The following is a 24,164-nucleotide window of genomic DNA, read 5'->3' as shown; positions in this document are numbered from 1 at the left end:
TATTTCTATATGCTCTAGTCGATGCAGCGCAAGTGCAGCAAACAAATCAATACAGGGAACATCAAGTGTAATAATATCATTTAGCGCTGGTTTAGTATCGAAAAATAAAAAATGAGACGTGCGTTCTTACTGCCAATATTCCATTCTTTATCAGTTTAATGGAAGATCACGGTTTTGCAAGGAGAAAATAAGAAAGTATTATTATATTTATTATATCGACTACAAACATAACAATCACAGTAAAGTAAAGACCATGATTTATCACTTCTTTCCAAAGAATTTGCAAAATTTCCAACTCAGTTATTTTGTACATACGTACGGTGTTATAGTTTTAGAACGTATTCGTTTCCAAATATTTATTTGCTGTCAAACGTCAAAGATGCTTTTGTATTTTTGTCCGTCATTCTGCTTCGTTTAATTATTTTCCATAAAAACAATTAGGCAATAATACGTCAAATATGGCTGAAATGGAAGTGACTGAGGGTGGGAACGATTATTCCAATGATTTATGTGAGTTTGTTATTCATAACCTGTTGATTATATTGTAAAGTCAGTGATCCAGATGGGTTGATGGTAACCTCGCTTTTACCGGTAGTTTTCCTGTTTTTAGAGATAATGAAAGCTTTCAATAAATAGTTTACGTTCATTTATGAATCACAAGTCATTTTACACTTCAAATAAATTATGAAAAAATCTATATAGTGTTTAACAAAACACCACATTTTAGTGCTTCTAGACCGGGTTTTCTTGCGTTTGGGCAATGCTGATTCGGATGATCAGTTGGAGAGCTGCCTCGCGCGGTTTCTCCCTCCCGTAATCCTCAAATTATCATCACCTCATGAACAGGTAAGTTACACCTACACTACAGTTATTGATTAGTTGTTTAGTTAGCCTATTGTTTTGATTTGCATATACAATTTATGTAAAAGTGTTGTATACCAGGGAAATATAAAAGTCGAGTGTCTTAGTTTTTTTATGTACTGATAGAGTCAGCCATTTTGGTATTTACTATTGATTTATTATGTGATATGTGATTTTATTATTGAAATTGTTGGACTGAAGATGTTGCAACTGTGAAATTATTTTATTCCTTTACCTCCTACATTTAACTATTGCTATGCTTAAAACATATGTAAACTGTAACAAATCAATTGTAACACATATCTAGAAATATACAAAGGTAAATAGGTCAACCAGGAGTAGTATTTTTGAAGAGTTTTAAATATTTAAATAATTTAATAAGTTGAATGGTTTCTATTTTTAGAATAGCATTTTGTACCAGTCACCTACCCAATTCAATTATAAAGAGGGATTCAGACATGGGGTAATAAAAAACATGGATCTTATGTTATCCGAAAATTTGAAATTAAATTTGATGTCTTAGTCTAGAGCCCTCTTTAGATTCAGTTTTGATTTCAATTCTTGTCACACCTTATCAATTTGTAAAAGTAGAAAATCTAATTAATGCTCTATGGCTAATAGCTTCAAATAGTACTAGTTAGCTTCTCATTTAATATGTAGAACTTCTAGAATGGAGATGATTCAACAACAACTAATTTAATTTTAAGTCTTCTTCTTCTATCGTGTGGGTTGTGAGGTAGATTACCAACCTCAGCAATCCTGGTGTCAGGGTTATTATTGAGCCGCCAAAGGCCCCTGCCATGGCTCATGTAACGATTACTCACTATTTTTACACAACAATTATTTTAAGTATTAGCTGCTCGCTGGTGCCTATTACCATCGGGCACGCAAGATGCGTCGCTGTTGACTAGTATGTACAGTCCATGAGCAATATCATGTACCCACTTTAGAACCCTGTCACACTTTTATATTTGACATTTAATGAGACTTACGGTTTAATTTGGCAAAAAAGTTAGTGTGATATGGTTTCAAAGTGTACGTATTAGTACTCATGACCATACATATCATTTTATATAGCACTAATATACAGTCAATAGACGTCGACATCAAGGTTTTAGAATGCGGTATCAACAATGTTTTCACAAGGTTTTAAGTCCATGAGAGGTATTAAAAGTTTGTTCCTCACTGCAAACTTAAGTTATTTTATTTACCTAAAGCTGCGATCTTAACAGTCTCCTTTTTTGATGTGACTTTGTTGCATAATGGCATTGACTACATGGCCGGAAAGTTGTGGCACATAAAAAAAAAATATAAAAAATAAAAAAAATATATGGCGAAATTGTGCTCCGCTCAACTGATACGTATTACAGCATGGATCTTCAAACACCACTAAAAAACAAAGACCACTGGTTGATAATATTATCATTAATACAGAAATATCCTAGAATCTTTTCTCTTATTGTAAATATACAGTTAGTACTTACATAAGTTCGTAATTCGGTAATGATATTGACTTCCGGATTTTGAAGGGAGAGCCAACGGCCTCCATGGTCCAGTGGTTTGAGCGTTGCGCTCACGATCCGGAGGCCCCGGATTCAAGTCCCAGTGGAGACCATCACAAAAATCATTTTGTTGAGTTTGGATAGGACATTACAGGCTGATCACTTGATTGTCCGAAAGAAAGAAAATCCGTGCTCCAGAAGGCACGTTAAGCCGTTGTTCCTGGTTACAACTTACTGATGTAAGTTAGTAGTCGTTATATGAGCCATGTCAGGGGTCTTTGGCGACTCAATAGTAACCCTGACACCAGGGTTGATGAGGTTGGTAATCCACCTCACAACCAACACAACAGACGAAGAAAGGGAGAGTCCTCAGCGCTCCCCATTTGTCCGGCCAAGTAGTTAATGCCGTCTGCGGAAAATCTACAATAAGTCACGTAAAAAAAGTCTTCGAATAATCACCCACCATCGTATAACGTCCGATCCTGACGCATCTTGCCCGATCAATCGCGTAACGGCCCCCGTGGTCCAGTGGTTGAGCGTTGGGTTAACAATCCGGAGGCCTCGGGTTCCGGTAAGGACATATCACAAAAATCACTTTGTGAGCTCTGGTTTGGTTAGGACATTACAGGCCTGTCACCTGAGTGTCTCGGTAACGGTTACTACTTACTGATGTTAGTACGTAGTCGTTACATGAGCCATGTCAAGGGTTTTGGCGGCTCAATAATAACCCTGACGCCAGGGTTGATAAGGTTGGTAATTCACCTCACAACCTACACGATAGAAGAGAATCGCGTAATGTAATTACGCCTTTAGATTATTATATTACTTGACCCTAATATTTGCCGCAGGTACGCACAAAGGTGATGGAGCTGTTAGTGCACGTGAACAAGAGAATAAAGTGCCGAGCAAACGTCCAGCTGCCCGTGGAACCTTTGCTCGAGCTGTACAGGGATCCAGCTGCTAACAGCTTCATCGTCGTAAGTTATTATTATTTACAACGTTTTTAATTAAAAAAAGAGGCTTTTATATATTTATTTATGAAGCTATTTAAAGTATAATTTGGACGCCTTTGAAGTAGATTGGCAGAACATCTGCCAGGATGAGAAACTGGGAGAGAAGAGGGGAGGCCTTTGCTCAGCAGTGGGACTTGATAGTCTAGAGAAAAAAAAAAAGATATGCCCATCTCATTAGACAAAAGGAAAGGCCTGGGTCACTGATTTTAATCAATGGTTAGAGGCAAATCAGAAGTTGGGATACTAAGGTGAGTTTACATAAGTACCTAAGACCATGCATATTTCCTGTTGGGGTAGGCAGAGACTACTAGGTCCCTTGGTCTCTTGGTCCATAGTCTAGCTAGTGATTAAAGCGTTCGGTGCAAATCGGTACCAGAATGTATTTAAACTAGAGGTATAATTTCCCGTTTTGCCCACAGAACTTTGCGATAATATACATCACCATGGGTTACCCACGACTGCCTCGCGACCAGCAGTTATCATTAGCTCCTACTCTGCTGGAGTCCATTGAAAACAAACCATTGGGACACCAAGATGGGTAAGTCAGCTGATTAACCTATTATAGCATGAGTGGGTTGATGAGAATTCAACTCCCGAGATATGGTGTTGATTAGACCGAAGTAGCTACGCCGGACACCAGCTTCCCCTGGTGGCCGTTGAGCGTAGGCTAGGCGGGAATATAATAATAGGAATAGTGTTTCAAAAAATAAAATCACTTCCCTTTGGTAAGGGAAAGCTTCCTTTTGGGTTTTGAAAAATCGCGCGCGGGAACTAAAGCTGTCACTCACCACTTTTCGAATGTTTGAAGTGTTATGACGTATTTTTGAGTTGTTGTGGCTTTTTGGCGGGAAACGGGAACGGGACAGTTGCTTTCTTCATTGAGTAATCTAAATAATTAATACGAAGTGGTGTTTTGTGGTTAATGATCGCATTAAGTTAGTCGGAAGACATTCGCGAGTGTTATTATAGTGGAGTATTCAATAAACAAAGTGTATCTGCCTATTTTCGCTTCGTGTCAGGAAGCCGCTTCATAACTCAAAAGTTTATGCGGACTTTTGAGTTAATTCGTTTGGGGTTCGGAGTAGGAGTCTACTCCGAGGGTGGGGGCTTAGGTTTCATCATCATCACCTTTCATCATTTCATTAATCATCAAGAAAAAAAATACGTCAGACATGGCTATACAGCCGTCCGTCAGCCGTCTATGCCCATACGGGCATAGTTCCCTTTGCCTTGCCCTTCGGGGAAAACCAAAACAAAACAAAAAAAAAATGAGTTGTTGTGTGTACAATAGTTGTGTTTGTGGCACAAAGGGGTTGAATAACGTCAGCGGTTTAAACAAAAAAACAAAATTGCGGGGTGCGGAAAAGTTAGAACGCGCGGATTGTAGCAATTTTTTTCAAATTGACAGAAAAAAGTTAAGTCGTTCGTCAAAGGGCGCTGCCGTAGTGATACCACAGGTAAAAAATAATGCAATAACGATAAAAATAACTAACGCTAATAATGGGCGTAATAAATAAGTTTGTTGACGAAACTTGGTGCGGCCTACCAATTACATACCCATAAGAATACATGGCGCATTCTGTTCAATGTATTTGTATTTTTTAACTTGTCGGGATCGACTAGGGTTGACCAACAGATCGATTGTCGTAACTGTAACTTTTCCTGATTAGTTCGCGCATTACCTAAAAATTACTGGATGGTTCCAAATGAAATTATGCAGTTTTGTACTTTAGAAGGTTGACCAACATCTACAATAAGAATCATTGCGCTATATCACTTTAGAGGTAGCTTGGTTTACGGTGGTTGTTAATGGTGGCTACATGTCAAAAGCCGTTAAACCAAGACGGAGGCTTTGGACGGTTTGAAAACTCTGGCGAGTGGTTTGGTTCCTAACTCAAACATCTTCAACTACCCGCAGGCGCAGTAGAGCAGCTTGGAGGCCTTTGCCCATTAGATGGGCATACATATGTGATATTAACATTATGAATTAAAAACCTTATAATACTTTCTGTAAGATGGCTTTTTTGTATTTAATATTGATACTACTGATAATCCCTTCGCTTCCTATTGATCATATGTATGATATAGGTATAATTATAGATAGGTATATATGATCGAAGGATAATCCTTACGAAACATAATACTTGCGAAGTCTTGCGTTTTTTTGATAAGAAGTGTATTACGCCCATTTTTCAGCTCGATCATCTTTTATTTTACGGATGTTTTGTGTAGTTTTTGCCCTTAAATTGTTTTGTCTACAATAGGATAGTTTCCATTTATTCAAATCCGTTACTTTTTACTAACGTCAAAACACGAAATTACTATGGAATTTGTATCAAAAAGTAACCTGTGACGTCATAGAAAAACGTGACAAAATATCTCACTTATTGTATACATTTCTCTTTATTAAAATTCATAAATAAGTTAAATAGAAAAATGAAAACGTTCTTTGTCTCCTTTAGATCTGTTTTTATTTATAAATCAGAATTTTACAATTTATCTTTGACCTAGGAAACCACCCAATTGACAACGTCTGCTGGGTCCGCTAGTTTAGAATATAATCAGTTTCTTTTTTCAGAATACTAATGTTACTGATGCCACTGTTGGGCGACATCAAGGAAGACGCTCTCAATCTGAAGGAGAGGCCCAAAGTCGCCAATTTGTTGCTAAAGTTCGCCACAGACGTGTTGTTGCTACCATACAGGTATTAAAAAAAGTTTATTCTCAATGTAGAATTATCAGTGAACACTTATTGAAAGTCAAAATTCTGTTTTTGTACTATCGTACAATCTACCACTGGCCGAGGAGAAGTGTCGGCGAAAGATAACTTATAGTGTGTTGTTGTACTTATATATAGGTATATATATCTATATATTTGTTCTTTTTACGTTTCTTTTAATATGTATACATGTAATTTCGTGTAGTTTATTTTCCTATTGTTTTTGTATTATTTTGGTACTGGCTTCCTCTAATAATAAATACTTTCTGAGTTCTTTTTTTAATCTGTGCCCAGGGGATCTAGTAAATTATCTATATTGGAACATCTTTCAGGGCATTACCCAGTACAAGCGACACTGACTTCCAAGTACCACCAGGCATGAGCTTGAAGTCATACAAGCGGCTCGTCGGGAAGACCCAGATCAACCCCAACCAGTTAGAAGAGGTTTGTATTGATGTTCCTTATATTATGACATTCAGAATTTGCCTTTCAACTGTTTTAAGACAGTTGTTAAACAGTAACTTTACAAAAAAGGTTATTATAAAGTTAGTGATTATTTAGAAGATATAAATGCATGGGATTAACTGTCTGAGAACTGATATTAGGCAGCTGAATTACTCAATTGTATAAAAATATTTTGTTTATTTTTTTTTTATTTTTTTAAGTAATAAAAAGTAAGTAATATATTTATTTCCTTTACAAATAACATTGTTCTTATACATTTAAAGAACGTCTAGGGCCCAGTGCCGAGGCTTTTCTCGCAGCTTCTTTTCCCCGGCTATATACAGGTTGTGAGAAGCTGCAGTAGTTTTAGGCGGATGAGACGTTCGTTATGTAAAAATTGACGATTCAAAGTGTCACTATGTTACCTACTGAATAAAGATCTTTTTGAATTTGAATTTGAATTCATGGTGTCAATCACGACGAGTGATTGTTTATAGGTAAGTATGTAGTATGAGCACACCCCGGACACTTCATACAAGAAACCTCGAGATAATTCTGCGGCTTATATTTATTTCGTGGTTGAAATGCAAAGAGATAAAATAGTAAAGTCAACTGCATAACAGTAGCTGGCTGTTATACTGTAACCTTTTGGAGAATTATTTCATTAAGTAACTAACCAGGCGATGCCTTCAACTTTGTCTACGTGGACTTCAGCTATCGCGGTAGGCAATAGGTACTTACCTATGCTACACCCCAGACACTTCATACAAGAGATCTTGTTTCACACAGATACTACACATTGACATTATCGTACACGCGCATCTGTGTGTGTGACGTCTGACGCCCATACGACTGAAGACTATACTAAGACCGATCGGGGTGAGATAAGCCTAGCTCAGCCGCTGGTCGGGAGCGGAGAGTTGCCGTTCTATACGTAGTATATTATTCCTTATTCTAACGTCCTCCGTGGTCCAGTGGTTTGAGCGTTGGGCTCACGATCCGGAGGTCCCGGGTTCAAATCCCGGGGGACACATCACGATAATCACTTTGTGGTCCCTAGTTTGGTTATAGGACATTACAGGCTGATCATCTGATTGTCCGAAAGAAAGATGATCCGTGCTTCGGTGCACGTTAAGTCGTTGGTCCCGGTTATTACTTACTGGTGTAAGTTAGTAGTCTTTACATGAGCCATGTCAGGGACCTTTATAGTAACCCTGACACTAGGGTTGATGGAGTTGGTAATCCAACTCACAACCCACACGATAGAAGAAGAAGATTCCTTATTCTATGCCCTGTGTAACGTTTTCTTTCAGATGAAACTGTCCATAGTAAACTTCTTAAGCAAGGATGTGTTCAGTCCAAACGACGTTCTGTTGACGCTGATCGTGGCTGCTGCGGATTCCCGGTTCAGTGTTGCCAATAGCGCCAACGATCAACTCTACAGGACTGTTAGGTGAGAAAATACATTCTCCATATTCCTCCGGTTGATAGAATCGGACCGTGCCCAGCACTGTTTATGTATATGACATAACGACAACACACCTTATCATCACACCCACACATACATACATCCATTCATCGCCAGTTATTTATTTTTATATTGGCCAGGTGTGTTGGCTCAACTAGGCCTGGCTGACATAGAGAAGCCCTAATTGCAGTAGCAACTGAAAAGCAACGCAATGAGGCAGTGTTATATATAAGGGTGGTATTATTAAACGAATCTCAGCCAAGACTGCCCTCAAGATCATGCTCAAGTCTCTGTTTTTATATGAGAACTGTTACATTGACATGATCTTGAGGGCAGTCTCGAAGCTGAGATTAGTTTATTAATACCACCCTAAGTCCCATGTAATAGGGGGCGAGTTTGTGTGTGTGTGTGTGTGGGGGGGGGGGGTTAGTGTATGTATGTTTAGTTACATAATCCAGATCCTGACGTGCTTGTCTTCTCCTTTTCACTATTATCTTTTCTTCTCTTTTCATTGTTTTTTTTAACAGTCATTGTGGTCTTGTGGTACTGTCTTCGCAAACGGGGAGCGCCCGTTCGTACCCCTGTACCGGATTTGCACTAATATGTTATTCATTTATCTTGAGTGCAGTTTTTACTAACACCGGCTTGACCATTACATACGACTCTCTTGGTCTAACAGGCGCGGTGAGGTGTGGGTGCTCAGTTCTCCTTACAATGGATATATCTGACTACGCCATTTGGGATATAGTCGTGAACTTATGTATGTCATCATCATCATCATCATGTATGTCATCATCATCATCATCAGCCCATTAACGTCCCCACTGCTGGGGCACGGGCCTTCCCTATGGATGGATAGGGAGATCGGGCCTTAAACCACCACGCGGGCCCAGTGCGGATTGGTGGTTATTAACGACTGCTAATGCAGCCGAGACCAACGGCGGCGTGCTTAACGTGCACTTAACGTGCCTTCCGATGCACGGAGGAGCTCGAGATGAAAACTTTTTTTTTTTGTGGTCACCCATCCTATGACCGGCCCTTGCGAAAGTTGCTTAACTTCAACAATCGCAGAACGAGCGCGTTTACCGCTGCGCCACTGAGCTCCTCAACTTATGTATGTATGAATATATTAAATTAGCCTGTGTGGATTTTCTTGGAATTATTTTTGTTTACAGCTCCGTTGATTGGGGAGACCGCAGCATCGTATCCCCTTTGTACTCACTCTATCTAGGCTCATGGGGAGGCATGAAACCGCGACCTGAGGATAGGAAGGTATGTCGAAAAAAAGATCATAATCTCCCTAGCGTTCCGTTTTTAAGGAGTCCGCCTACCTAATGATGATGAATTTAAAAAAAATATATTTTGTTTGTGTTACAGGTACCAGCATGTACGAGACTGCGATTGAAGGTGATAGTGTATTTGTACAAAGCTAAAGGCCCCGCTCTACTGTTCCCGCATGTTGTGCAGGTACGTTCGGTTTATCTTTCGTTATCTTAGGTTTTTCTTGCAGCTATACAGACCCCCCCGCCCTCCGCCACAATCATCTTACTTTTTCGGACCAGTATCTAATGATCCAACCAGTAAAATCGTACCCAAACAAAGGGCAGACAAGTCACAAAGTGATTTTCGACAATGTCCTCACCGGGTATTACTCCGGTATTACCGGTATTACCCGGACGTCCAGATCCGACTAACCACTAGACCACGAAGGCTGTTAATTAAATCTATTAATTAATTAAAGTCTACACTTTCATCATATTACCTACGTAAGAGAGTCAGATGATATAAGTTTTTGAGTAAGAGAGGGATAGGTACGTGAGACAGAGATGCAGGATACGTGTTAGAAAGAGAAAGGAAATGAGTGGATGTGATTGAACAGAGAAGACGAGCACAAGCAAGAGGTATGAGTGAAAAGGACAGAAGAAAAGGGAACGATGACTTAAGTGCGCGGAAGGCTGTAATTCTTAATTTGTAGCATGAATAGGCGCCCCGTTGGGAAATAGGCGTGAGTTTATGTATGTATGTATGTAGCATGAATAGGCCTTGAAACAGCATTTATTTATATTCCAGGTCATATTTTGTTCCCTCTTCGATCCGAATACGAATGCGCGGCTGCGACACTGCGCACTGATGTTTCTATTGAACGTTATATACAAGTAAGTAATTGTTTCATCTTTCCTTATTTGCTCAAGAGTACTTCAATCAAATGTACAGGTTAGTAATGTTAGTGACACCGTAAAGAAAACTTCGAGGGATGATTCAAACCATATTTCTGAGTTGTTATCGAATTTTCCGTCGCAAAAGTTTGGTACTTATAATAATTTAAAAAAAAAAAAAACAAAAATGTTCATGATCTTTCCGCGCCTTTGTAGAAATTATTATTATTACTAGCGCACATCATCCTATTGCAGGGCAAAGGCCTCTCTTCCTTTCCTCCACTCCTCCCGATCATGGGCTCTCTCTTTCCAAGATGTCCAGTATGCATCTAATTCGCCACGCCTTCTTTTTTTCGGTCGGCCACGACGCCTTGTAGACATGCGATTTTTTTTCTTTTTCCCCAGCGGTGATTCAACACAGCTGAATAAAGTGGCACCTGTGTTCCTACAAGGAATTCTAAAACTGATCCGCGCAGAGGAGTATGCTGAACATCATGTCAAAGCGTATTCATGTTTGGGTATGTATAATTGCATGTATCATATTTAGAACATTTATATGTTACGCCGTTTATATGTTACGTGTGTTGTTGACGTTGAGGAGCTCGGTGGCGCAGCGGTTAACGCGCTCGGTCTGCGATTGTTGAAGTAAAGCAACTTTCGCAAAGGCCGGTCATAGGATGGGTGACCACAAAAAAAAAAGTTTTCATCTCCAGCTCCTCCGTGCTTCGGAAGGCACAGACCCTGACCCTTAAGGCTGCTGGGGTTGATCACCCCACAACCCACACTATAGAAGAAGACAAACATATCTTCCTCCTGTGAAGTGATATATCATTGGCAGCGTGTTATCTTCCACCAACAGGAAAATTAGCAAAAAGATGCCCGAGCAGTATCAACAATCAATTTGCGCTACTAGAAGAGCTGGTGAAGAAAATTCCAGAAGCAGCGCCAGAAATGAAGACCGCTCTCCGAGACTGCCTGCTAGAAATGGTCTCCGCCTATAAAGTTGTGCCCGATGGTAACCAGTCTTCAGATCCAAGTACAGGCTAGTTGCTTTTTTATTTTATTTTCTTTTCTTTTCTTTGTATTCTTTTATTGTTATTTATTTTGCAGAATTTAGACTTTTAATCATGCTTTTTCATGTGAACATAACATAAAATCCCCTAATGTGTGCAGAGGTGTGTAGTATATACTACATCGTACTTAACAGAAATATTCCAGAGGACCTAGTCAAGTTACAAACTTTATGTTCAGATATAATCGGTAGTGTATAACCATTCCGAATTAAATGAACACACCCATGTTATAACCCTCGATATAAAACGCGCCGCGCGCTGCGTAATTGCTGTGCCGCGGGGGTTGTTGGTGATTTGCAACTAATTTCATCAAGTCAAAACAAAACTTCAATATCGATGTATTGCAGACGACAACAAGATGGACACGTCATCGGACGTGCCAAGCACGTCCAAGGATGAGAAGATGGATGAAGGGTCAGAGAGCAAGAAGGCAAAGCCTAGTCCGTTTGACGAGCCACAGGCTCTAGCACTCTTCGCTTTGTTGGAGCAGTGAGTACCCATCAGAGAAACTTATTCAAAATCAATATTTTATTTTAATTATATTCTATCAAGCTGCCGTTCTGGCGCTTAAACCTATTGGACAAAATATATAAACAGAAAAAGTACAAGCCTTATTGCTAAATAGCAATGTACATTTCTACATTAAAATAAATGTTCTTTTTATTTTGATGATGCAGCCAATTCTAATAAACTTTTGCTCAATCCGGCCTGTTTACACTCTATGTATCGCTATGCTCTATTAAATTCAAACAACGTAATGTCTTCACAGTTACATGCACAGCGAGGAAACAATGATCCGATACATCGCAATGCGGTACGCAGCAGCCGTGTTCCCGCAGGACTATATGCCGTCCAGATACCTCCTCCTATTGGCTAGTGGCGACAAGTGAGTAAACGAAACACCTACAGCAATCCATCCCCTCCTTAGAGTATTTTTTCACAAATATGATTCCCCTGACACCAGGGTTACTGAGGTTGGTAATCTACCTCATAACCCACATAAAGATTTGACTGGTCTGGATTTTTACTGAAAATATCGCCAATGTGACCTTCAACCCGAAAGGAAAACCGACCCACGTTCTATTTCTAGGTTAGCTCAGTGTACCTCTGAAGTTCTGAACACATTTTTGGGTGGTTTCCTTGCGATGTTTTTCTTCAGGCTTCATCGTTAAGTAAGTTATTATTTATAAACCAACCCAGCCTTCAGACTCAGTAATATGCCTTGAATGATCCCAAAGTGAGAATGTTCGGAAATCCTATTCGGACTGGCAGAAATAACCTGTGTTTTTAATAAACTCGACAAATTAGCTCAAACTATATATTCATCTACAGGTGATTTCAGTGATGCCTAAAGTGCCGGCCATTGCCTACAATTATGATATGCTAGGGAGATGATTACACTTAAACACAATACTTTTCAGGTTTTCCATGTCTTGTGAATATTGTGCTCTTATTAGAATTTGTTGTTAAATTCCGATATTTTGTTTCCTGTTCAGCCAAGACGAAATATCAACGGAAGCGCTAAAATGCCTCTACGGCACTTCTCGGCCAAATGAAATAGAGGACGTTGTCAATAACGTCGCTCATAAAGAGACAAACGTAGTCACTATTGACGAAGAGACCGCCAAGAAAGAGAGGCAGCCTACAGATAAAGAAGAACTGTTGAAAGTGCCAAAATTCAAGGATGTAGTAAACTACATCTGGGAACAAATGCTGAAGAGGAAGAAGGGCTCTAATGCTAAACATAGATTTGTGGTTGCAAATCAAGTGCTGCAGTTTCACCCAGTCACTTACCAAGAGGTAAGTGGTTACCTTTGTATAATTATCTTGTTTAGTTTTGTACTATAGTCTGGCCTTATGAAGTGAGTTGTCGTATATTAGGGTGGTTTCCACCAGAGCGGAGAGGTGCGAAGACGTGCAAAACGTGTGAAAGAGCAAGAAGCTGCCACTCACTCCCGCGTGTTGATTGGTCGATTTCTGCTGCATTTTCCCTCGTCTCCCCTCTCTCCACTTTGGTGGAAATTTACCTTTGATGACGCTGTCGCTCATTTTGCTCATACATTTCGTTCTATGCTTTTCAGAGAAAATATTTTTAACAAATAAGTATTAAGTGACGCAATAAATTACGTAAGAAAGGTGATTTGGATTTGGATTTGGACAAATCACAGATGCAAATTAATGTAGGCGACACCCAAAAACATATCACTCCTATGCCTATTGTTCTATTTTTGTTTCTTCCATCGACTGCCATTCTCCGATTTCACTTTTTATTGACTGCTATAAGACCATTATATTTAAAAGTTATTAAAAGCAAGAAACTAACGTGATTTTACTGTTTTCTTCATGATTCTTTCCGTACCCTGTACGTCATGATCACTACATACACTTTAGAATCCTGTCTTATTAATGACTTGATATTGAGTGACACTTTATATCCAATTTAACAAATAAATTAATGCGACATGGTTCTAAATTCTGTGCAGATAGCGATCTTAACTATACACTGACATAACATAACCCCGTAGATTCTCCGTTACATGCGGATGGCGTTAAACCGAGACGCGAACCTTGTGAACTGCACAAATCACCCCAATGCCACGTCACCATTGCTCGCCAAGTATTTCTGTAACAATTTGCTCAACACCGATGTTCTAAATGAATATCTGACCATGATCACTACTTTGCTTGCTGCTAGTCCAGGTAAGTTGTTAATTATTTTTTGACGTAGATGCAACATAGAAAGCATATTGGCAGGAAAATAATTAAATTGTGTCATATTTATAACATCCAACTGGACCAGAAGGCCGTCGGCGTCGAGGCAAATCCGGGAGACGAAGGAAGGACGAGCTAGACGTCGTTCAGCTAGCAGAGCAAGGTGACGCATATGACAAGGATAGCTAAAAGAGGCCTTTAGCAGTGGGACATATAACAGACTACATAAAAAATAGTTTTAGCGATTGTCACTTATTTTTACATATACATACTGAATTTTACATATTCTTGAAATATACATTTTAAATTATTTTGTGAAGGAGTAAAATCTTTGGTGCTTGCTTATAAGTGTTTTATAATGGCACCCAATTAGGGGCTATGTGCCCCATGTCGGGCGCCAAGTGTTCATACATTGTTTTCAGGTATAATGCCTTTAACGTGTTTCCTCGATATCATTGGGTGCATACCAGAGAAGATGGCAAACAAATACATACATTTACTGCCATACATGAAGAATCTGTTCACTACTAGTACCAAGGAAGATATAAGGGAAATAAGCGCTACAATTTATGCAATTATTACTTTGCATACTAGTGATAAAGCGTTTGTGGAAAACGAGATTAATGAGTTCGTGCGACAAGCTAAGGAGAATAAGAATCTGGAGTCTCAGTGTGGTTATATATCGGCGTTTGTGAACTTGTGTGAGAGGAGCATCGTGTTGGCTAAGAGAGGAAAGTTTGGTGGTAAAGGATTTGATCCGGCTAAGTGGGAGCCGTATCACCAAGGCGCTGTGTGTTTGGGTGAGCTTTTATATTTTTTGTTGTACATTATAGATTCGGAAGTGATGTATAAATTGTGCGTAATTTCATGTGTTTTGATGTCAATCCTTATAATATGATAATCATTCCATAAATCCTTTGGTCGATCGACTGAAGACACGGGCCTCCCCTCGATCATTAGTTAAACGGAAGTATATTATATGTTATTTAAAATAATTCAATTAATTTCATTGCAAAACAGTAAAGTACACGAATAGCGCAAATTTTTAGCTTTTGAATAATTTGACTTTATCTATTAGAAGCTGCATAATACGGGCTTATAAAATTAACGATGTTTTCTTTCAGCAAACTTGTTGATCAATAACCAGACTCTTCTAGTCAGCGTGGCAACAACGTCTGTCTCACTTCTGGCCCGATGCAGCGGCTTACCTCTGCCCAATAACACTCCCCAACAAGAGGCTGATCTTAAATCTGATAACCCATTCGACATCAAGAAAAACGAAGGAGAGAAAATCACCAATAATGTGACGAAGTTCACCGTAACTCACAGGTTGTTCAAAATTGTGGACAATCCAAAGTTGCCGTCGAAAGTGAAGGAGAGGGCGCTGTTTACACTCGGGCTACTATGCTGTGGGGAACGATTCCCGTTCGCTAAGGAAATCGTCAAGAGTTTCTTGCAGATGGCTAATAATGTGAGTATACTGGAAAATCAGAGAAGATGAAGCACCGTATCATTTCACTATAGTTTTGTTTTTTGCTGTTTAGTCAGCTTTACATAATTTATTGACCAACTATGTCACTGCAAAAATAGTAGTTATTTTACATCTGAAGGGGGGACCCTTCAGTGGACTGACGTACCTAATCTGTGTATAGTAACGTAGGTATTTGAAATATAGTGTTAGTAACAATGTGTTTTATTCCAGACCAAAGAGTTTGAAATTCATCTGCAAATTGGAGAATCTCTAGTGCTGTGCGTGGATGGTGTCAATTCAAACGAAAATCGAGATTTGTGGACTGAATTGCCCGTGGAGGTATTTCCTAGCTGTAATAATATTTGGTTGTTTTTTTTATGTTTTGACCTAAACGTCCAATAATTATTATTAGATACTGCTACACCTTACTGAAGTAAACCCGACACTACCTGTAGTGTCCTTATAAGGGCCATGTCTGGCGAATCAAAAAAACCCCGGCATTGGGTTGGTGAAGTCGATCATCTATCTTACAATCAACCTTCCTGAATTTTTAATGGATATTAATTATTTTTGATGATTTCAAATTGTTTTTTTACAGGGCTCGCAAAAAATAAAGAATCAAGCGGCGTTGAAAGAAAATGATGAGTTACTTGATTTTTTGTTGACTAATCTTTTTAAGATTGGTAAGAATCCGCATCCACATTCCAGACAGGTAACCGGCTTTTCTCTTTCATTATATATTTGAATTTTCCCAAAAGTAAGTCACCATGCAACCCGCAATGGAGCAGCGTGGTAGAGTATGCTTTATTTCCCTTTCGGTCCCATCAGGAAATGTCTGTTTACTTTCTCTGAAGTTACTAATCCATAGATTGAAAGGATTTTATGTTCTTCTACTTTTAAAGCTAATAACGTTTGAAAAGAAATGTAAAAATCTGTCATGAGGGCGCTATGATCGCAATTTTAGTTTGTGTAACAGGTGTTTTTTTATTGAAGAAAAATGTAGTTCATATTTCAATAGCAGTATAGCGAATTTTATCTATTGTGGTTGGGCTTTATATGAACGATTACTTTAGACGATTGTTTTAAATGTTATTTGTGTATTAGGCTACAAGTATTTGGCTGCTGGCATTACTGAAGAACTGCCCAGACCGAGAGCCTATCAAGAACAAACTGCAGGAGTTGCAGGACATATTCATGGACTACCTATCCGAGAATAGCGGTGAGTGATTGATTTATGAAGATATTTGATGTTAAATTTCTGAGGTGATCGAGTTGATAGCATTTCATCTTCTATAGTGTGATCTTCGGAGTGCAAATCAAGTGTGGCCGCAAATGTCATTTCCAAATCAACAGGCTATTTCTTTTTTTTGCGATTGTATAACTTGTCCCCATGTACTTAATGATATAATTATCTTAGGACGAATACCAGAACTGACTATTCGGATGACTGTAACTATAATTTTTTTTAACGAATTTCGATTCTGTTTTTACATTAGGTTATATTTTTTTGTATAATTTTTGATTCTTGTTAACTGTCATATTTGCATTAAAATAGATTGAAACACAGGGCACTGTAAATTCCAGAGGAACATTGGAGTATATTCCACGAACAGAATCAGTATATTTACTATAACAGACATAAATAACATACACAGCCTATATATGTCCTACTGCTAGGCACAGGCCTCCCCTCAATCAACCGGATGCTCCATACCGGCTCCGGTTGATTGTATTTACCAAAGTAATTAATATCCACACTGTCGAAATTGCAGCCGGAAAGCTAATTCTTATTCTTAATGTCCCCAACAGAAATAGTCCAAGATGTGGCCAGCAAGGGTCTTAGTCTCGTCTACCAGAACTCCGATGAGGAGTCGAAGCAAGTGCTGGTAAACCAGATCATCGAACAGCTCACCAGCGGCAAGCGCGCGGTGACTCAAGTCACTGAGGACACTAAGATATTTGAAGAGGGACAGTTGGGAAAGGCGCCTACTGGGTAAGATAACATAATTGAAGATATAAATATAACACATGGGGTAATCCGAATTTTCGCCTCCTGAGTCCTCTCGCCGTCGATAATTTTCGAGCCAACGGAGTTAGTGAAAACTGCACTTAAGATAAATTAATAATTCATTGGTGCAAGTTCGGTACCGGGGTCGAACCGGCCCTCACCGTTTGGAAAGCAAGTCGGTGAATTACAAGATCACTGTGACTTTGGGTAAGATGTCGGAGACAAATCCACGCCACAATCTCCTATCTTTTACTGTCTCTGTATATGTTACCCGATCTGCGTCTATGATATTTGTCACGTTACCTTTTGTTTTTATAGCGTATCCGTTTCTTTTTCAGTGGAAATCTGTCAACGTACAAGGAGCTTTGCTCGTTGGCTTCAGATCTGAACCAACCTGATTTGTTGTACAAGTTCATGCATCTCGCTCATCACAATAGCGTGTGGAACTCCAAGAAAGGTAAATATTTTGAAATAAGCTATTCTTTACCTTTTCATTCTGCGTTTCATCCGAATCCACCTTAAGACTTCATATTGGACATCGTAGTGGCTGCAAGTAGTCTATTGATTACATAACGTTCTACCGGTGTCGCTGCTATAAAAGAATGATATGTTCCAAATTCAAAATTAAAATTGCGTTTTGTTGAACAAAAATTCGGTAGTGTTTCGGTTTTTTTGAGAACAAGGGTTTAATTGAATATTTTCATTCAATGTAACTTGTCCACAGGAGCGGCGTTCGGTTTCCATTCCATAGCATTGCAGGCGGGCGCGCAGTTAGCGGACCATCTTCCGAAGATTGTTCCGCGTCTGTACCGCTACCGCTTCGATCCGACGCCGCGCATCCAGAACTCTATGTGCAGCATTTGGGACGCTATAGTGCCTGACACCATGGCTACTGTGAGATATATATTGTTTGGATCACCATTCCCTTATCAACTCCATCTAGCGTTATCCCATTTTTAACAAGGTCCGCTTACTTCTGAAAATTTTCGTTTTTTTACAGAAGCGAATTCTGCCTTATCAGCTAAGGGTTAAATTTGGAAGATGTCTAAATAAATAATATATGCAAAATATATTGTGACAATACTGTGGTGTCTTGAAAAATGGGGATTCAAAATAATACTAGTTAATTATCCCAGATTAGTTTTTGTGCTTTATACCAAACGATGTATCTTACCGTCTTGTAGCAACCACCAATAACTTTAAAGTCTTAACTTTTTTTTACAAAGGGGCAATGTTTTAGTTGATCTTGTAACTATACTTATAATGAACTATGATTGTAGGTCCAAAAGTACCACAAGGAAATCCTAGACGACCTTGTGCTTAATCTGACATCGGGCCAGTGGCGCGTGCGCATGTCCAGTTGCTACGCGCTTGCTGACTTGTTACGGTATGTTGTGTTAAATAAAGCTATAATATTTTTTTCGAGGGACGAGCATTAAAATCGTGTATGATATTTCACATTAATTTCTCCATAAATATTCTACTTTATTCCACTTGGGGTAGTCAGAGGTAAATCCATAGAAACATAAACTAAGTACCCGCACCTCAGCGAGCTTTCTGTTAGACCAACGTGATGTCTTCGTGTTGATAGATACCATATTGTGCTTGTGATTTCCCGCTCCCAAACTTGGCATATATTCCAGCATTTCCAGCTTAAAGCCAATCATCCGCAGACGTAGTGTTATATCATATGTGCTATGTTCGTCTCTCGACGTTTGGTTCGTTCATGAAGTATAGGAATAAAATTTTAATTTCAGTGCAGCGAAAAGTATTCACGAGTCATTACATCAGCTGCCGACTATATGGACGGTGTTGTTTCGAGTGATGGACGACGTACATGAAGGGACTAGGATGGCGGCCGCTACTACTGCCACCACGCTTTCAAAGGTACGACACTCTTAATGCATAGAAATGTATCATCAATACAGTCATGTCCCGGACAGTCCGTTTTGAGAGCGTAGTTTAAGATTTCTGCCTAAAATTGACGTGTGTTCCATAAATTTTATGCCTGTCGATTACCCGTCGCATTTCCTTTTCGGCGAATAAGAAAACGACAGGTAAAAACTTAAAATTAGGGACACTATCTAGTTTTATTTTAAGTTTTACAGGAATCACCACTTTCGGCATTTCACACAAACTTTCTAAACTTAGTCACAGTTGGGTTCTAATCTCCCTTCTCTTCCCTCGTATCATTTGTATATATACAGGGTGTTAATGACATCGTAACGAAATCTTTGAGGAATTCCGATTAACGAATACCGAGGGGGATGATTCAGACCATGATTCTGAGTTCACATCAAGTGGAATTTGGTATCAACTCAGAATCATGGTCTGAATCATCCCCCTCGGTATTCGTTACGGTGTCACTAACACCCATACCTACTTGTATGGCTACCTGTATAATTGTATATGTATTTAATTTTCAGATCTGTATCAAAGCGGCGGACGTGAGCCAGGGTAAAGACGGCAAGGAGGTGGTGTCGGTGATTCTGCCAGTGTTGCTCGAGACAGGGATCACGAACCTTGTGAAGGAAGTGCGGAGTGTCAGGTAACCAAACCAGGGGGGGTTAAAAAGGCCAAAGCAATTCACCTAGAAAAGCAACATTGCTATTTGACATTTGTTTGCGTCGCGCACTTACTTTTATTTGCGCAAACGTCAAATTGCAATATTGCTTTTTTAGATGAATTGCTTTGATGTGACCTTTTTAACACCCCATTTCAATGAACAAGGTAGATAAGAGGTGTTACTGCGAGAGTTTTGGACCGAGAACAAATACATAGCATCTCGCAATGAGGTTAACCAATAGAGGCGCAATGCTCTTACGTCTCGCATCAAAAAAGCGTGACACTTTATAGAAATGACGATGGAGCTTTGAAACAATAAATATTTCTAAAGAATCATATATTTATATCCTTTACTACTACTACACTTATTTGAAATTGACATTCGGGTTGATAAGGACAAGAATCGTAGCCAGTGACAGACCAGGTGATGATATGTAAAAAAACCTCAAAAATAAATGAATGACACAATGTTAATAAATGTCAATTTCACTTTGAAATATTGATTGGATATAATTGGATGCATATAAAATAATGCACATAATAATTATGTATTAAGGTTTCGACCAATAGACAGCGATGGCTATCTACGTAGATAGAAACCCTCGGTATAATTCGTGCCCCGTGGGCTGTTCAAAGCACAATTTAGATAAAAGGTTAGGTTACTGCGAGAGTTTCGTGCCGGGAAGCGTGAGCATTTTTACTATATGGCTTATAATAGTTTGGAACAAATCCACGTGGTATCAATTATTTATGATTCAAACTAAAGAATTAAAAGTACAAATAATTAAAACTATACTACTAAAACTAAATTAAAAAGCTCAATTAAAGATGCTCCCTTTTATCACCTCGCGACCGAATGTGCCCATCACGCTCGCAGCGTTGCCCCGTTGGATGGCGAGGGAAATATGCTGCGCTAAGTAATGCGAATTTAGTCACGAGTTTTCCAAATAACTATCACGGGTTTAATGTATAATCTATCTTATAACTAATCTATACCAAAGGTTGCCTGGAAGAAATTGCTGTATGACCAATAAGACCGCCTGTTGTGCTTTTCTGTATATGTTGTCCTTATCTCTGTATTTTGTGTCCATTGTGCTCGATAAAGTATTTTATCTATCTATCTAGCTATACGTACTATAAGTAACTAATATAAGTTCCAAATTCAAAATACGATTCTCTTGCAGTTTACTAACAGTATCGCGACTGGTCGCTGCAGCAGGCGATACTTTGAAGCCATTCCTGTCAAAGTTGATCCCAGCGCTGGTTGCCGCTGCAGGCGAGCTCGAGTCAGCGAAACTATCCTACATGAGCACTGCTCTAACGAATTCCGAGTCGCGAGAGCTACTCGACGATATCCGCGCGAACGCCACCAAGCATCACTTTACCACAGACACTGTTGTCAAGGTAAGTATTACTCCGACTTCAATAAATTTAGTCGAAATGCGTACCACGTGATTTTGTACGTATTTTGACAGAACGACATGACTTATTTGGGCTCACATATTGGCACCAATCGACAAAACGACATAATTATATCGTCAGAATCGATAAAATGACCGTGACAAAATTTATCTCGTTGCGCAGTCCTAGTGGTAGTTAGTCCTACTGGACACAACTTAGTTCGAAAGAGTTTTTAACTTAGATCAGGAAACGTATTGTTCTGACAGCTGTCAAAGTAATTAAGCTTTATTTAACGGATTAGTAAGTGGTTGTTTCCTGGTAGTGGTTGCTTGGAAGAAATTGCTCTAGAATAATAAGGTTGCGAATTTTCCTTTTTTTATCTGGGCTATTCAGTAAATTACCATTTTTTCCACAGTGCATGCCCTTCGTGGATATTGAGATTATGAGGGAAATGTTACCTAAGATCTTTGAGCTGATGAAATCTCCGCAACTGGGGACCAAAGTCGCCGTTACTCATTTTACAATATTGTCAGCACATTATTTACGACAAGACTTAGAACCAATAGCTGGAAAGCTAATGTCTAATCTTCTCAATGGAGCCTTCGATAGGAACGCTACGGTCAGGAAGAACTTTTCCGAGGCTCTCGGTCAAGTCTCTGCTTATGCTAAGGTAAGTGGCATTTTTTGGAAGGATTTTTTTTACATAGCTGGCGAGGTTAGTATATACTATACACCTTAGCTTTTGTACCTTCTGGGATAAATGCTTGATATTATGTCATTTATTTATGGTTTCATTCCATCTCCTTTCGTTGTTCCCTATGATAATTTATTAATTTAACATTCAAACTAAGTAGAATTTCGTGTCAATATTGTTACGAAATCTATCATCATGTAATTTCCTTCTAATTTTCCTATTTGTAATTGTTTAAGTTTTGTCCGATCACTGGAAGGCATTCTAGGCAAATCTGCAATAAGTTACGTTAAAATCTTCATACAAAATGTGAATCATCATCTTGTTGTCCCGTTTTCACAGGATCAGCTTACTTAACTTTTTTTTTATCCCAGGAACAATCAGTCGAAAAACTAATGAAGAAGTTGGTGATTCTGTACGAGTCGAAGGATGATGACGTGTCGCATTCCGCCATCGCTCGCATGCTGAAGGCCGTAGCTAAAGCTAAGATCGAGAACGTTAAGGACAACGAAGCGATACTAGCGCCTACGGTCTTCATTGCTATGCATGCACCAAAGGAAGATGGTAAGCCCTGGTCTAGGTGCACATTATCATACTCCAGAGTGCTTTATCACTCATCTCTGTGCTGTGAATCCATAAAGTAAAATAATTACTCTGTGTTATGGAAACGCGACATCTGGCTGTGGTCATTCAAATTCAAAAATATCTTTATTCAGTAGGTAACATAGTTACACTATGAATGTCAATTTTTACATAACGAACGTCTCATCCGCCTAAAACTACTCACTGGACTTCACCTCGCTATAAATAGTGTAAGATTATACGTATCTTAGGAAGACCTTCCAACCCGCGAAGAGAAAGCCAGCCTAATACAGTAGGTCCGAAACGCATTTTTCGGTAATATGTGTTTCCTCGCGATGTTTTCTTCACCGTCATTTATGATAAATGAAACAACAATCATTTATGATCGAAAACAAATTCGAAAATCATAGATTTACCCCCCGTGCTGGGATCTTAGAAACATTGTATTGCCTGCAAACGTTAACAGTATTAGTAACACAGTTCATAGCACCAAAAGTTCAAAATTAATTTTGGTTAAGTGTCTTCACAGGTAATCCTTATATCTGATGATACACCTTCGTAACCATACAAATATCTTTAATTTCACGCTTGCCCATCCTGGGAAGGCGGTGGAGATCCGTTAAGTCAACAAATATCAACTTTCCTAGAGTCGTCGACGGTAGATATGTTCGAGGAGATTTGGCAGGACCTCAGCCCGACCCGCGAGTCCGGTATCCGACAGCATCTGGTTGCCATCCGCACCGAAATTGAACGAGCCCTGAATTCCAGCAGCTGGACTAGGAAGACGCAGGTAATTATTATTCATCTTCATCAATCAACAGGCATCAACCCATTGCTGCACCATACTTTTCGGTCACCACCTCACGATCACGGATCGGGTGGGACCAGTCCGGACGTCTGATGAATGTGGAAGAAGCAAGAGAAGTGTGTCAGGATTGAAGCAAATGGAATTCCATAGTATCTGCTTATGCTGGTTTATATGCTTACCGGTCCTGAGTTAACCTCATCATGTCAAATTGCTATCAATGAAATATAACTGTTTTTATTAGTATCCTATTTATGAGCCACTAAATCGTCATTTGCAAAAGTCTTGTCACCATACAAGTGTACATAATATCAATCTCAGGACTTCGTATCAAAAGTGGAAAATTGTCTTTTGATTACTCGTGGCTCTGCCCAGAGGTTTACGGCGTGTGTTTGTGTACCTGTGAATGTAGTATTGCAATGTAACCTGCCGTATAAATGGAATAGAAAGACGTAATGTATCGATTGATGATTTCACGGAATGGTGTCGTTATATGTTATAAATATGTAGCTGATACTAGAAGACACTAGAAGTTATCACACGTTTTATATTAGGGTATATATTGTGCAAATTGTAGCTCAATAGAGTATTTTTATTTTAGTTTGATAGTTTTAAAAGTAGTGTCATCCTTATCTTACGATAAGTGCAAGAAAGAGATAGAGTCAGTATTAGAACTATCAATTTAGAATCAAA

General features: G+C 39.1%; 1 protein-coding gene and 1 long non-coding RNA gene across 3 annotated transcripts in view; one reads left to right on the top strand and one right to left on the bottom strand.

Annotated features, from left to right (window-relative positions):
* LOC126366688 (uncharacterized) overlaps positions 1-24,164 on the bottom strand; it is a 207,547-nt gene that overhangs the window by 36,772 nt on the left and 146,611 nt on the right. The gene's annotated exons all lie outside the window — the stretch shown is intronic.
* The window catches only part of LOC126366574 (proteasome adapter and scaffold protein ECM29), a 32,943-nt gene continuing 9,150 nt past the window's right edge, over positions 372-24,164 (top strand). The window contains exons 1-31 of the mRNA XM_050009719.1: positions 372-510; positions 728-846; positions 3,212-3,340; positions 3,796-3,914; positions 5,955-6,080; positions 6,428-6,539; positions 7,853-7,992; positions 9,183-9,279; positions 9,385-9,474; positions 10,078-10,163; positions 10,569-10,681; positions 11,023-11,205; positions 11,584-11,725; positions 12,006-12,122; positions 12,733-13,036; positions 13,762-13,936; positions 14,371-14,748; positions 15,073-15,419; positions 15,651-15,758; positions 16,018-16,131; positions 16,524-16,638; positions 17,229-17,412; positions 17,766-17,884; positions 18,152-18,321; positions 18,708-18,814; positions 19,185-19,314; positions 19,854-19,975; positions 21,177-21,396; positions 21,809-22,063; positions 22,459-22,648; positions 23,314-23,456. Of these exons, the coding sequence (XP_049865676.1) occupies positions 459-510; positions 728-846; positions 3,212-3,340; positions 3,796-3,914; positions 5,955-6,080; positions 6,428-6,539; positions 7,853-7,992; positions 9,183-9,279; positions 9,385-9,474; positions 10,078-10,163; positions 10,569-10,681; positions 11,023-11,205; positions 11,584-11,725; positions 12,006-12,122; positions 12,733-13,036; positions 13,762-13,936; positions 14,371-14,748; positions 15,073-15,419; positions 15,651-15,758; positions 16,018-16,131; positions 16,524-16,638; positions 17,229-17,412; positions 17,766-17,884; positions 18,152-18,321; positions 18,708-18,814; positions 19,185-19,314; positions 19,854-19,975; positions 21,177-21,396; positions 21,809-22,063; positions 22,459-22,648; positions 23,314-23,456 (4,806 nt within the window). The 5' untranslated portion in view covers positions 372-458. The remainder of the gene's footprint in view (positions 511-727; positions 847-3,211; positions 3,341-3,795; positions 3,915-5,954; positions 6,081-6,427; positions 6,540-7,852; positions 7,993-9,182; positions 9,280-9,384; positions 9,475-10,077; positions 10,164-10,568; positions 10,682-11,022; positions 11,206-11,583; positions 11,726-12,005; positions 12,123-12,732; positions 13,037-13,761; positions 13,937-14,370; positions 14,749-15,072; positions 15,420-15,650; positions 15,759-16,017; positions 16,132-16,523; positions 16,639-17,228; positions 17,413-17,765; positions 17,885-18,151; positions 18,322-18,707; positions 18,815-19,184; positions 19,315-19,853; positions 19,976-21,176; positions 21,397-21,808; positions 22,064-22,458; positions 22,649-23,313; positions 23,457-24,164) is intronic.

The sequence above is a fragment of the Pectinophora gossypiella genome, chromosome 5 (genome assembly GCF_024362695.1).
Source record: "Pectinophora gossypiella chromosome 5, ilPecGoss1.1, whole genome shotgun sequence".
Lineage (NCBI taxonomy): Eukaryota > Metazoa > Arthropoda > Insecta > Lepidoptera > Gelechiidae > Pectinophora > Pectinophora gossypiella.
The sequence above is the reverse complement of the archived record's forward strand: the minus strand, read 5'-3'. Positions and strand labels throughout refer to the sequence as shown.